Below are 14,313 nucleotides of genomic sequence, written 5' to 3'. Positions count from 1 at the left end.
ATTAGTCTGGATTTAAAGGGTCCCTTTATTTTATTGTATTGTTTTCTCATGTTTTATCATCATAGAAGACTACAAAAACTATACATTTTTCACCTTAAAAAAGAAGAAACCAGAGAATATTGGGCTGAAAAAAATGATTTTATCAATTAGTCGCTGATTAATTTTCTATCAATCAACTACCCACAAAATCAACTAATCGTTTCAGCTCAGTACATAAAGTTTAAATTTAGTCCAGTCTATACTGGCAGGAATCCACAACATGAGATATAAATCAGAAAAAGATAACTATCATTATTTTCAATGTGGCTCTTACAAATAAGATGTATGTCTTTTGCCCTCTGACATTTTAACAAGCCTGTTTTGTCGTCTGTGTGAACTCTGATTGTCCTCCAACAGGCTGTTTGACCTGCTAACAAGCCCAACAGTCCGGCTCAGTTGATTTATAATATTATCTTTAGTGTTACACAGGGAAGCTTCTGAGTGGCCATTAAAAAGTCATAAAAATATATTGAACATTTTTACTTTTTCTACGATCACTCTCTATAGTTAAAATATGAAGTTTAGGGAAATCCACATTAGCATAAAGTTAGCATATGTTGCTTTCCTCTATTGTAATGCACAGTGATATTTTGCTTATGCAGTGGAATGGTGTATTGTGTGTGCAGTGAATCAAAGGCATCTGAAGCCCCTTTCTCCCCTCTGCCCTCTTCCCCAAGACCAGATGGTGTCTCTTTAGGCCCTCTAATGAATATTGATATGGTTAACAACAGGGGGGGTACACAGGCTGGGCCAGAGACCCCCAAAATTGGCACTTTGTAAAGGTCTGCATTGAGGGGAACGGTGTGGAAGGGATTTATTTTTTGAAGAAAAAGGAATTTTTGTAACTTTTAACTGCCAAACAAAACAGTTTTAATCTCCCACATGTTTGGTAAACAGTCTTGCACAAATTATTATGGATTAGAAGCTAATGAGTATGAATTAGTCGCCTGAGTGATATAATACAGAGGATATGTGAAGCTTTGGTGTAAAGTTAAGAAAAAGGTGTGAAAATATAAAATGATAGAGACATTTTTAAGCAAAAGGCTGAGATGAGAAGTGCTGATCGAGGGTTGAGGGAGTGTAAGGTGAAGAGATGGACAGGTTAAGCCACTGGCAGAGTTAATCCTCTGGCATGACTCCCGTGTTTAAAGCTGCTCTCCTGAAGGCCTCAGCTTATTCCAGCCCCCACTCAACCCGAAGCTGAGCCACCGCCAGCACCCCAGGCTGGGCAGTCTGACCCTGGACTCTATGGGTGGAGGTTTCTTCACTAGAGAAGCTTAGTATCCCCACACGTTTGCCAGCGAGGGATGCTGGTTGTATGGATGAAAGTACCCTCCAGCTGGTGCGGGTGTATGGGACAGCTGTAGCACCCTGCTGTGCCACTTTATTGGGAATAAACATCCATTCAGAGGGCAAGTGGATCAACTGCTGCTTCTATAGTGGGGTAAATAACCCTGGAACACAGCACCGGTTGTTTGTTTGGCACAGAATCAGCCTTTTTAAGTTTCCCATCGCCGTGTTGTATTTCATACCCTCTACAGTTTGTCAGGAAACATCAGTAGGCTCATAGGAACTCATACGCCACACGCACACAGCGCCATGAGAGCTGCAATGATGAACCGAGGCTGTGTCAGCTATTTATAACTCAAGCTAGACCTCTGTGGCTACAAGTCAAAGGGGCAGACGGGAAGAGAGAAAGAAAGATGTGAAGGAGGAGAGATCGGCAGAGACAGAGGGAGGCCGATAGGGCACTGGAGAAAGTGATGCAGTGAAGAGGGTGAGGCATTATAGTACATTTAAATAGTGGTTGTTTGTCTTTTCACTGTGAGGACACAACCTCTACTGTCAAATGTAGCCCCTGTAGCCCTGAGATAATGAGACAGAGTGTCAGACGGATGCATGGTGCTGAAGGCTTTCATTAGAGAAAGGACAATGACAAATACAACTATATAACCCTGAAATATATTAATGATTATAGTGTAGTTTTAGCTGTTATTATAGCCACAACTGGAATCGATAACAATAAACACAAGGAGGAAAGCCTCCAGTGCCGCACACCGACAATAAAAACACATTTTCATTGCAGAAGCTGAAGAATACAGTTAATAACTTTGATTCTTTTTGTCTAAATTCGTTTTTCTTTTACCGCAATTTTTTTTTTTATTATTGTTTTTAGGATCTAGTTATGAATGCATTTTTTTTTTTATTTGCATTTTAAGAAATTATATAGTTAAAGAGCATATGATAAAATAGAATCAAATAAAGATAACATTAAAAAAATAAGATAAAATAAAATATATAGTTTTAGAGCATATGATAAAATAGAATACAATAAAAAATAATATTAAAAAAATAATAATATAAAATATAATATATAGTTATGGAGCATATACCCAAATAAAATAATAATAAAATAAGTAAAATAATAGGCAACAAAACAGAGGAGAAAAAATAATAAAATGAAAAAACAATAAAATAAAATAATTGATTACAATAATAGGATATAGTTGATGAATTCATGTGAGAGGATACATTATACAAACACCAGACAACAACCGGGTGGCATAGATAAACACATGCAGTCATCTTAGCTGTCACATCTAACACAGGGATCATTAGAAATGTTGTGTGTTGTATACCTCACCCATTTTTCCCATCTTTCCTCAAAGATATGAACTTGATTTCTATTTCTCATTCCATGTATTTCATTCACAAGATCCTTCCATTTGGATTGTTTATTAAGTTATCATCTTATAACCAATTCCTAGTTATGAAGAAAGTTTACATCTATACATTTTGAATTAAGAACCTTTTCATTTAAGTGTTTTAGTTACTAAAATATGTTTAAATGTAATTATCAAGGTAGTATTTCACACCAATATATACTGCAATATTTTCATATTACAAACTAAACAGGATCCAAACAGTACAAACTCAATGTAAACCCTTAAAGGACTGGTTCCCAACCTGTGGGTCTGCATCCCTCAAGATAAATCTGAAAGACAGTTTTTTCTCTAACTGTCACTTAGATTGTTTTATCTTTCCATGCTCTTGGCATTCACATGCATGGTGTGTGTGCATACACACAATCACACGTGTCTGTGGCGGGGGTGTACGCCTCCTGAAAGCCAAACTTTGACAGCCGTTTTGCTGATGGGGGGGTTCTTCATTTGACAATAGAGAGGCAATAGAGAGAGGCAGTGTGAGCGACAGAGCAAAATAGAGAGAGAGGGAGAGCAGAAGGGGGAAGGGAGGAGGGAGGAGGGTATCAGACTCAGGGATAAGGCAGCTGGGACGGGCGGACAGACTGGGCTAGAAGCAGATCTTATTGTGTGCTCGTCCTTCAGCAGAAGAAGGAGAGAGCTTCTCAGTCTGACAACAGGCCATCTACGATCACTCGCAGACAAACGGCTGTCAAGATTTTCATCACTGTTTTTTAACCTCAGAGTTCAGAGCATCTGGATCTTCTTTGTAAAACAAAAGAGGACTTATTGGGCTTTTGCTTTACCACAATATTTAGATTTTGTATCTGCTATGGCACTGCTGTAGGCATGGTGGTCTTCTTGAGGAAGAGCATCCACTCTCTGCTGTCTGTCTTCAAGAAGAAGGGTGAGTGCTGACTCACATGGAGGAATTTGGCAGGCTGTAGCTTTGACTTTAGGCTGCTGACAGAAATGAATGCTGGTTTATACGACAGTAATACTCTTAAACTTTTAAGCTGACATTTTTCCAATACTTGATATACCCTTAAAAAGTTTGTGTTGCACAGTTGAGGTTATTAGGGGATGGATTAGTAACATGTTTTTGTTTTAATGTCAAAACTTGATGATAATCGCTGCTCATTGTCTCTCTGTCTCACACACACTAACATACTGGCACGCACGAATTAGTGTTGAAGGCAATTTGGGGGTCTTCTCTAATAAGATAAAGGGCTTAACTGACTTTTTTGGCGATTCGTCTAAACCTCCCGCAGGGGTCTGGCGGAATCTCATGAAGGGCTGCTTTTCCAATTAATCACAACTGATAGTTAGAGCACCTTAAATGTGAGCAATATGCACTCTGCGCTGGCCGTTTCATAATGAACTTCTGTTTCTTGGATTGCATCAGACAGTCCCAGGTTCACAATGACCTGAGATTTCCCACAGCCACACACAGGGGAGGGCATTGTGTCTGGGCTGCCTCACCTGTGTGAACGCGGGTGGATAGGGGGTGGGAGTGTCTATTACCTTACACACACACAGACATGTACAGTATGTACATCCACACTCGCACAGTGTTACCTTACACAGGTGAGACTGAGAGCCACAGTGTTGAGAGTGACAAAGGAGGGGAAAGCGGACACCTCGCCTTGACCTCTGATTAGCTAATAACAGACAACAGACAACTTATATAACTTACACAGCCCGCACAGCCAAAAGCAAACAAACATGCAAAATTAAAAATAATAGACAAAAAAAATAAATAGAAATTATAATAAAAATGAGATAATAACGTGTTAACATAAATTTCTTTTAACACCAATAACTTCTTTAACACATTAACGCAACTTGCGATATTTAGGTTGTAGAGGGCTCAGCTTTAAAGATACTGGCATCAAATGAAATTATAAAACCTAAGGAATCCGCTGGTACCAACCATGTCATACTAGCCTGTCACAAAGGAGGCTGAATAACGCTCCAAATGTATGCTAAATTTTGGCGAGGAAAAACTGGCATTGCCATATTCAAAGGGGTCCCTTGACCTCTGACCTCAAGATATGTGAATGAAAATGGGTTCTCTGTGTACCCACGAGCCTCCCCTTTACAGACATGCCCACTTTATGATAATCACATGCAGTTTGGGGCACGTCATAGTCAAATCAGCACACTGACACACTGACAGCTGTTGTTGCCTGTTGGGCTGCAGTTTGCCATTTTATGATTTGAGCAGATTTTGTATGCTAAATGCAGTACCTCTGAGGGTTTCTGGACAATATTTATCATTGTTTTGTGTTGTTAACTGATTTCCAATAATAAATATATACATACATTTGCATAAAGCAAGCTGTCCACTCCCATGTTGATAAGAGTATTAAATACTTGACAAAGCTCCCATTAAGGTAGATTTTGAACAGATAAAAAATGTGTGATTAATATGCGATTTATCACGATTAACTATGGACAATCGTGATTAATCGCAACTAAATAATTTAATCGATTGACCGCCCTAATGAAAATATAATTCCATCATTTTTCTAGACCTTTAATTTACATGATCATTTAGCTTCCCCTGCCTATTTGCAATTATGCCCTCTAGAATAAAAAGTACCCAAGGCAACCAAAAAGCCACAAAAGTCAAAATGTCTTTGGTGTTCACATCATACCAGATGGCTTCCACCTCCTAAATCACCATATATTGTTGTTTGTTTTCACATACTCACGGCAATAGAACATAAAGCTAACCATCTCTTGAACAGTAGTTTTTAGTATAAGTGAACCTGCTAGCTTTGCCTATATAGACTGCTGTCCAACTAGTACTTTATTTTATTTTCAAATCTTAATTATCTGTTCAGTCTCCACTGTTTTTGACATTGAGTAAAGCCATCTTGAAGGTTGAGCCTGGTCCAGTTCCCACGCAGGAGGTCCCCCAGTAGGGAGCAAGTGGCATCCTTACATGCGGTCAATCCAGATTATCTAATCCTCCATGGACTAGTGAGGTAGAGAGATACTGCAGGAGATTAGCCTGGCATTAGTTTACTGTTGAGAGCTGGACGTCTGCCCACTAACTGCTCGGCTGAGGAGATTTGAAGAGTGTGCGGTGTCAAAGGTGCACAGATAAACACACACTCACACATGACACGTGAAGGTGCAGAGGATTCACTGTAAAGCTGATAAATGTTTTGGCAAATGGACACCTGTTGAGTCTGTTAGTATGTGTGTTGATGTTTGTCTCCTAAGAGGAAGAGGAAATATGTTAAAGTTAAATGGCTTGTAGGAAGGTGATGTGTTTCTGCAACGCAGTCTCACGGGAAGGCGTATAAATAGTACGATATTACAAGGACATTATGTGTGTCATGAGGACAAATTTTAAGCTTTTTGCGTGTCATTTGTATGCCAATAACAAAACCCCTCACTTAGGTTCAGGATAGTAAACCACTTAGTTAGGTTTAGGAGACACATCATGGTGGGGCTTAAAATAAGTACATAAACTAAGTAAAATACGTATGGAAACAATCATGTCACAAACATCACTAAAAACACGTCACAAACGTAACTTTAACTTAACTAAAAAAAACAAAACACTGGTCTCCTGGTTAAAAGTCCGGTGATCGTTGGACCCATCCACCTCCCCTTCCGCCCGCCATAAGCGGTCTTTCTCTTATTCTACATCACTTACTCTTAGTGTTGCATATTTACGCAGATGCGCTTACTTTGCATTTAGTACAGACTACCTGGCGTACAAATGACACGCCAAAAGCAAAAACGCCATTCTTATTGCACGTTAAATGACTTGCGAATTATTCATACTCGTGTTCATACACCTTTTCATACTCCCGGGCTGGTTTCAGAATAAAGTGTGGTGTTTTCTGTCCGAAGAGCAAAAATGGGCAAAATGGCAAATACACAGTAGTTAGGAAGAAGTGTAATAAGATGTTGAATGACATTTAACATCAGCGTTAACCTGATACTAATTCCAGCCTATTTACAGTGAAATTACTACAATTCTCCTTGAAGCGCACGCTCTACAGTAGGTCACAAACAGCAAATTGTGTATTATCGAATAAGCCAATAACATTTGTCTTCTGTTTTCTCTATCATTGCTACAGCTGGCCCGAAAGGAAATGAAGACCAGAAGAGGTTGACCGTCCACTACAGGACCTCCCAGCACTACCAGGAGAATGTTTTCATTGAGGGCAGCCGGCCTCAGTACCTGGAGGACCTGCACACTGAGGCCCAGGAGGGGCTCAAGATACTACAGCAGGAAGGTCAGACGCAGCATTATGAACATGAAAACATATGAGTTCACTCTGTAGACTGCACCTACTGGCATATATTTGTGTTCTATACTCAAAAAGTTTAATAAATTGAATAACACATTGTAGTAGTATATTATAGTAAGTATTATCAAACTGCTTAAAGGCATACGAGTCTAAGGGTTTTCTTTGTGGCAGTGTTTTGCTTTTTATTTATTAATTTAATTTTTAATACAGACCAAATGTACATAATAAACATGACAATATGATGACATCATGACAATATAACCTCACAAAAACACGAAAAAACTAAAGAAAACACTTAGACAAAAGGAAAATAAATAAATAACAAGAGACAAAAAAGAATTAATAGAATCCCTGCAGTAATTCAAATAATAATGTTGACAATACATTTAGAAATAAAATATTAGGGCTGTCAATCGCTTAAAATATTTAATTGCGATTAATCGCATAATTGTCCATAGTTAATCACGGTTAATCGCAAATTAAACACACATTTTTTATCTGTTCAAAATGTACCTTAAAGGGAGATTTGTCAAGTATTTAATCAACATGAGAGTGGACAAATATGCTTGCTTTATGCAAATATGTGTATATATTTATTACTGGAAATCAATTAACAATACAAAACTATGACAAATATTGTCCAGAAACCCTCACAGGTACTGTGAAAAAAATATGGTCAAATCATAACATTGCAAACTCCAGGCCAACAGGCAACAACAGCTGTCAGTGTGTCAGTGTGCTGACTCGACTATGACTTGCCCCAAAATGCATGTGATTATCATAAAGTGGGCATATCTGTAAAGGGGAGACTCGTAGGTACCCATAGAACCCATTTTCATTCACATATCTGGAGGTCAGAGGTCAAGGGACCCCTTTGAAAATGGTCATGACAGTTTTTCCTCCCCAAAATTAAGCTGAATTAATGCGTTGTGCTACAATTCAGTGGTTTGTAGCAGTTTTTTTCCAAATGAAATTGGCTTTGCAATGTATTTTTAGGAAACTTAGATTCAGATTAGTTCTTGATTGAGCTTTGGATATAAATATTTTACCCTACAGAATAATTGTATTTATTATCTGGGGACAAGTGGCAGTGTTTTCTATATGAAGTATAGAGTGTATAAGAGTGTATTCACATTCTGTGTCTGTGTCTATTTGGTTCACACAGAATACACGAATGGAGTGAACGTACCTGATGATGAGAGCGTTGCTGTAAGTGCCCCAAAAGCTCTGTGTGTCATTATCTTTCACTTCCTGCACACAAAGAATGCCGCCTCATGAAAAACTGCTGTGTATGTGTGTGTATCCTGCAGTCCACAGATACTCTGCGTCCGGAGCAGGATATCAGCTCCAAGGATGGAGGTGGCTCTCCGGAGTCCAGATCCACTGCCGGAAGTACTGATACCACAGTAACCTCTGCTGTGTCGACCAGGCCCGTGCTCACCCGCCAAGGTAAACCACAGCTGTGTGTGTGTGTGTTTGGAGAGAAATTCTGAAAGGAAGCATCCGTATCTCGTTCATCTTAGCGAAATAGGAGCTAATCACAGTGCTTGTGCAGCAAGCAGTTTGAGCTTTGTTCCCGGGTTTACTGCTTTATGGCGAGTCATAAGCGTGTACTTATTTAGCATGCACGTCTCATTCCCAGCTGCTTGGAGCCTGGAGTTATGGTGTGAAATCAAAGGGAAAGCAACTTCAGACACACAGCTGAAGCTTATTTTCAGTTACTCAAAAGTTCACAGCACTGCCTCTGCATATCACATCACAGCTGTAAGGCAAAGTATGCCACTCCGTGTGTGTCTGTGTGTGTATAAAGACAGTGCGATTGGTATTCTGGTCCATATTTCAAACATCCTTTTCAAAAATCCTCTGGAGAAGCCAGTTCCCCAACGTACTTTACTGAGCTTCAATGTATTATAGAGCATTGCTCTTATTATTTCACCAATTTCTCTTCCTGTGCCGAATATAGCTTTTTCACTGCAAAAAAACAACCCTTCTCAAATTCAGTTACAGTATTAATCATAGACTGTAAATAAGAAGTGGACGTAGACACCGTGACGTCACCCATTGATTTGTGGACTGCTGTTTTGAAGCCTCGAGTTTGACATTTTGGCCGTCGCCATCTTGGTATTTTACATCCAGAAGTGACACAAGAGGGTGGAGCTAAGCTAACCGAATACTGAATAAGACACTTTAAGGTGTGATGTGTGGCGAGCACAGCTCAAACCGAGTTGTGTCGCGAGCTCTCTTCTGCCAGTAGACAACATTAGGTGTAGCCGTATTGTTGTCCGGATGGAAACAGTAACATACATATACATGCTGTATAGTGCCAGAAACAGGTTGTGATTGAGACCATAAACTCATGTTTACAATGTTTACTGAAATAATAAATGAAGTCAGAAGTAGGGTCCGTTTCTCATAGACTTCTTTACAATCTGACTTCTTTTTGCAGCCAGAGTAGTCGCCCCCTGCTGGCTATTAGAAAGAATGCAAGTTTAAGGCACTTCCTTCAGCATTGGCTTCACTTTTCAGACCCGGAGGTTTCCGCCTGGTAATAAGACTCTTCACTGTCTCTCAGGTTCTACATTCAAGCCTCTGAATCCAGTGAAAAGATTCGAGAAGAACAGGAAGAGGAGCAGGAGGACCACCATCATGGGTATTCCCAACCAGGTCCAGAAGGAGCTTGGTATGTCCACACCATCATGCTAAACCAGTAGACATCATGCATCCTTGGTGGTTAACTTGTTGCTGACAGTGATCTGCCCTCTCCCCAGCATTACACAGAAGCTCAACCTTCCAGCAGCTCGTTTCTACGCCTAATCACGACGGAGAGCTCAGTAACAGCCAATCAGGTGTTGTTATCATCCCTACGGTTGATGGAGGGACTCCAGTAGCGAATAAGGAGGGAGCGAGGGTGCACCTTTCAGAGCTGGAGGTAAAGGGTGCTTCACAATAGTTATATAACATACAATACAGGTTTTGTGGATTTGTTTATCACTTAAGAATGGTCCTGTCTTTACTCCTAAACAGGCTTCCAAAGATGAACAGTTGCTGAGGAAGCACCTCCAGGTCATGTACCAAGACCAGCAGTCGTTCAACCACCAGGGCTCCTATCTCTGCCCCAGCTCAACCATAAGACCCAAGTCCCTTGCAGTACCTGGCATGACCACTTCCTCCTCCTTCTGTCCTTCAACGATGTTTAGCTTCCTCCAGGAACCCCAGGTAAGAATGAAATCAGTTAGTTAAGGATACTGTGTTGTGAAATGTAGCTGTGAAATTCACAATTCTGTGTTTTCTATTCTTTTAGGGCCCTGTGATGTCCATGTCTCCTCAGGCCACCTACATGTCTACAATCATCCCTAATGCGGTCTTACCAGCCTCGATTGACGTCATAGAGATCGACCGCAGCAGCAGCCGGATGCGTGCCGGCAGTGTAAACCACGGCGGTCATGTCCGCACTGTGAGCAAAAGCAGCCTCGCATCCGGGGACTTATCAGTCAGCCCTATGTTGTCCAGAAGATCAGATGGCGACGGTTCCCAGACTGACAATTCCCACGACGACTCCACACTGATGCCCACATCGGCTTCGGGGTCGAACTGGGGCGAGTCTTCAAAGACCGTTATTTCAAACTCCTCACCGGGGTCCTCTAAGGGTAGCTCGCGTAGTGGTAACTCAAAGAGAGCGGGTCGGAATGGGCGGGAAAGCTGCCAGACAGAGCAGTCTAGCATGGACCCAGACCTCGTCAGTCTCCGTAGCTCAGTTAGCATGATTAGCACCTCCAGCAGTAAAAGGGAAAATGTTGTTACAGGTCAAGGATCTGAGTCTGACGTCTCAGGTTCAGCGGCGGCTGGGGACGATGCGAAGACCAGACGGAATTTCGCTCGTCTGTCGGTTATGAAGACCAAACAACCCCCGGCGCCTCCACGGAGAACGAACTCTCTGCATAATAACAAGATCATTAGCGACTCCAGGGTTCTGGTGGATATCATTGACTCTGTGTCGGGAGAAAATATTGCAGCAAAGGATGAGATAAAGTCAGTTATTGCAGATACCAGTAAGACCCCCAGCCTTGTATCAAACTCCACTGGGTCCACCTGTCAAGACGCTTCCTCCAGTCCTTTGAGCCCCACACAGGCCTCTTCCACCGACGCAGGAGGAGCAACAGAATCCAACAGTCCCTCCCCGCAGAAAACTCCCTCGGAAGGGGGGAAATTTGAACGGACCATGTCTCCTTCCAGTGGCTACTCCAGTCAGAGCGGCACTCCAACGCTCTCCCCAAAAGGGATTTCCCCGACCTCGCCTGACAAACAGAAGAAGAAGCCTGTCAAACCAGAGAGATCCGTGTCTCGGGCCTCATCCTCAGCGGCTTCTCCTTCCTCCTCTCTTACCTCCCTATCGTCTGCCACATCCGAGCCTGTCAATCCAGATGTTTCCACATGTGGCCCCAGTCTGCCTTCACGGGGATCTCCACCCACCGTTGCTGCACAAGAACCGAATAACAATTCTTCTCCTTTGAGTGTTGAAGTCAGAGAGCTGTTGAACATCCCGCCACCTCCCAAAGTCAAAGCGCCGTGTCCTCCTCCTCCGGAGACTTGGGTGCACAATAGACGCACCTTTCAGCTCCTGTGTGGGTCTTACCCTAATGTCAGCAAAGCAACCCAGAAACCGTACAGCACAGTTAAACAAGCAGGAACCCAGACTGAAGACGTGAAGGAGACGCGAGTTTTAGTTGAAAAACAATCAACTATAGACACATCTGTCTTAGAGTTATCAGAAAGCAAAGAAACACCGGAGAGTTTGTCAGAATCAGGTCCTGAAGGTGTTCACAACGAGATGGAGAATGGGGAAAGTACCGAACAAGAGAGGATGGAAGCAAGTGCAGACGTTCAGAAACAAGAGCAGAGTAGTAGCCCTGTAGTGAAGGACCCAGAGAGTCCAAAGAAAGATCCTCCTCCTGTCATGAAGAAACCAGTGACGTTCAGAGAGGATTTGGTGTCATCAGAACACTCAGTAGACAGACAGCAAAATAAAACGAGTAGCAGTGCCGAGACAGATGTTCATTTACCTGTTGAGAACCATGCAACCTCCTCACAGCACGGGGTTGTAATTTTAGTCGATGAGAGTGAGAATGAGACGGACAAAAGTGAGGTCACATCCACGCAGACGCTTTCTGTAGGGGCCCCCAAAATTAGTAAGGCCTCGCCACCACCTACCCCTCCCCCGGCGTACCACCCTACACCTCCTCCGTCAAGAAAGACACCTCCTTCGTCTGTGTCCGCGCCACCGGATGACTTACAGAGGGTGCAGGAGGAGATCCAGGTTGTAGAGTCTTGCTGGCCACCTCCTCCGCCTCCTATGGAAGGGGACTCTGTCTTCGACGGAGGAGACGAGGTTGACTTTCCCCCACCTCCTCCTCCGCCCTTTGTGGCAGACAGCGTGCCAAATGTGGTGGACAGTTGTATCACAGAGGTGAATGTCTCAAAAGGACCCGCAGAGGAAGCTGGAGAGACGATTGAGGATTCGAGTGAAGCGTCTGTACATGGACAAATTCCAGATGTGTCCCCACAAACAGACACCAAACCAGAGGTTGTCGCGCAAGTTTCAAAAGCTGACACCGCTGATGAGATTTCTTGCAGACCAGTGCAGAATTTATCTGTTTCAGAAAGTGTCCCACCTCCGCCAGTGGAGGCACCTCCATTGCCACCCATCACAAGAGCAGAGAACCCAGTATCAGCCTCCACTTTAGTTCCTCCCAGCAGCTTCCTGAAGCGAGACGCTCCCTCCGAGCCTCCCGTCAGCACCCAACCTCCCATCACTGTCCCAGTAGCACCACCCCTTTTACCAGCAGAGACTTTAACACATGGGGTTAATTTCAGAAGGCAGCCCAGTGTACCAAACAGAGACGCCAGGAGCAAGGAGCTCCTTTCCCGCCACAAAAGCGCACCCATTCCCAAAGAGGATGCCAACATACCTCTAGTCACCCCCTCCTTGCTTCAGATGGTTCGCCTCAGATCAGTCAACATGACTGAAGATCAGGTGAAAGCTCCATCGGAGGACAAGTCAACAAACCAGGGAGCTTCAGTTGAGGAGAATTGCCCGGGACCTCAAACCACCCCACAGAAGCCCATCCGCAAGTCTCTGTCACTAAAGTCTCCCCCTCAGACAGTAAAGACGTCCTCTGTGATGCTGAACACGCCTTCCATGCGCTTACAGGAAGCCATACGTATGAAAACCGCAGCCATGTCTTCAAGAGACGGTCTTCCATCCCGACTGGGTGTGAGATCTTCCGCTTACAGCTCTGTTGCTGAACAAGCGTCCCTGAAAGCACCCGAGGGATGCGACATGCACAGGTCGCCGGCCTCTACCGCCAGCTTTATCTTCTCTAGGAGCACAAAAAAGGTTGTCGTAGAGACCGCAGCTGCCTCCTCCCCTGAAGCTCAGGCAAGTCTGAAGCAAAGCTTGGCGGCCGAGCTCATGCAGGTGTCCGACCAATCAAAGGCTTTCTCAAATGGCGGGGTGAAGTCGGACAAAGTTCCTCCACCGGTGGCAAAGAAACCAGCACACGGGAGCGCCAGCCCTTCACAGAATCGTTCTGCTCCTTCAGCAAAGATGGACTTGAGTGTCGAAGGAAACGGAGCGATCGGAGGAGTGCAACACATGAGCGGGATAACACCTCCTGAGACAACAAGTAAGAGCCGCAACATTATTTGTGACCATGATTTTCTGTCATTTGCAGCGTTGCCAGATGTACGATAATCGTATTTGTACTATTAATAATTCCCCAAAGTGTCATAATGTACGATAATTTGACCATTTTGTGACGCTTACAATTAGTAGTTGGTTTCAATGCCCAGACACACCAAGCCGACATCAGAGAACTAGCGGCGATGAAGGCCGACTGTTGCATCGTCTCACGCCACCCATGTCTTGGCCGACAAAGGGAAACCGAAAGACCGAGGACAGCGGATATACGAGCCCTCGTTATGATACGTACATGAAACAAAGCAGCGTTTGCAAAACCATTTTCACACCGCTCTCACTCACCACTTAGCTTCATTCCAGGTGGCCATGTCGTTGTGAAAATATCCGTGTATTGGAACGATCAGATGAGATGAAGATGAAAACTGAAAAGAGCCCTCTGTGTTTTTCCTCTTGACTTGACTCGTTGGCTTGCTTTCCTCACTTCTGTTTCTCTTCTCGTGCACTGATTCGCTTAAGCTGAACAGCCAATCAGAGTGATTTCTCTCCGCCGCCAATTCAACATGCTGAATTGACCACCGACACGGGCAGACTAGAGCCG

The 14,313-nt window shown here is 43.3% G+C and overlaps 1 protein-coding gene across 3 annotated transcripts in view; it reads left to right on the top strand.

The window, feature by feature from the left end:
- Window positions 1-14,313, top strand: part of kiaa1522 (KIAA1522 ortholog) — a 45,858-nt gene that overhangs the window by 30,207 nt on the left and 1,338 nt on the right. For 2 of the 3 annotated variants that reach the window (XM_037794996.1, XM_037794998.1), the window contains 7 exons: window positions 6,845-7,003; window positions 8,184-8,227; window positions 8,329-8,467; window positions 9,591-9,698; window positions 9,787-9,947; window positions 10,043-10,234; window positions 10,320-13,701. In XM_037794996.1, coding sequence (XP_037650924.1) covers window positions 6,845-7,003; window positions 8,184-8,227; window positions 8,329-8,467; window positions 9,591-9,698; window positions 9,787-9,947; window positions 10,043-10,234; window positions 10,320-13,701 — 4,185 coding nt within the window. The remainder of the gene's footprint in view (window positions 1-6,844; window positions 7,004-8,183; window positions 8,228-8,328; window positions 8,468-9,590; window positions 9,699-9,786; window positions 9,948-10,042; window positions 10,235-10,319; window positions 13,702-14,313) is intronic. The other variant, XM_037794997.1, reaches the window with a different exon arrangement.

The sequence above is a fragment of the Sebastes umbrosus genome, chromosome 15 (genome assembly GCF_015220745.1).
Source record: "Sebastes umbrosus isolate fSebUmb1 chromosome 15, fSebUmb1.pri, whole genome shotgun sequence".
NCBI lineage: Eukaryota > Metazoa > Chordata > Actinopteri > Perciformes > Sebastidae > Sebastes > Sebastes umbrosus.
The sequence above is the reverse complement of the archived record's forward strand: the minus strand, read 5'-3'. Positions and strand labels throughout refer to the sequence as shown.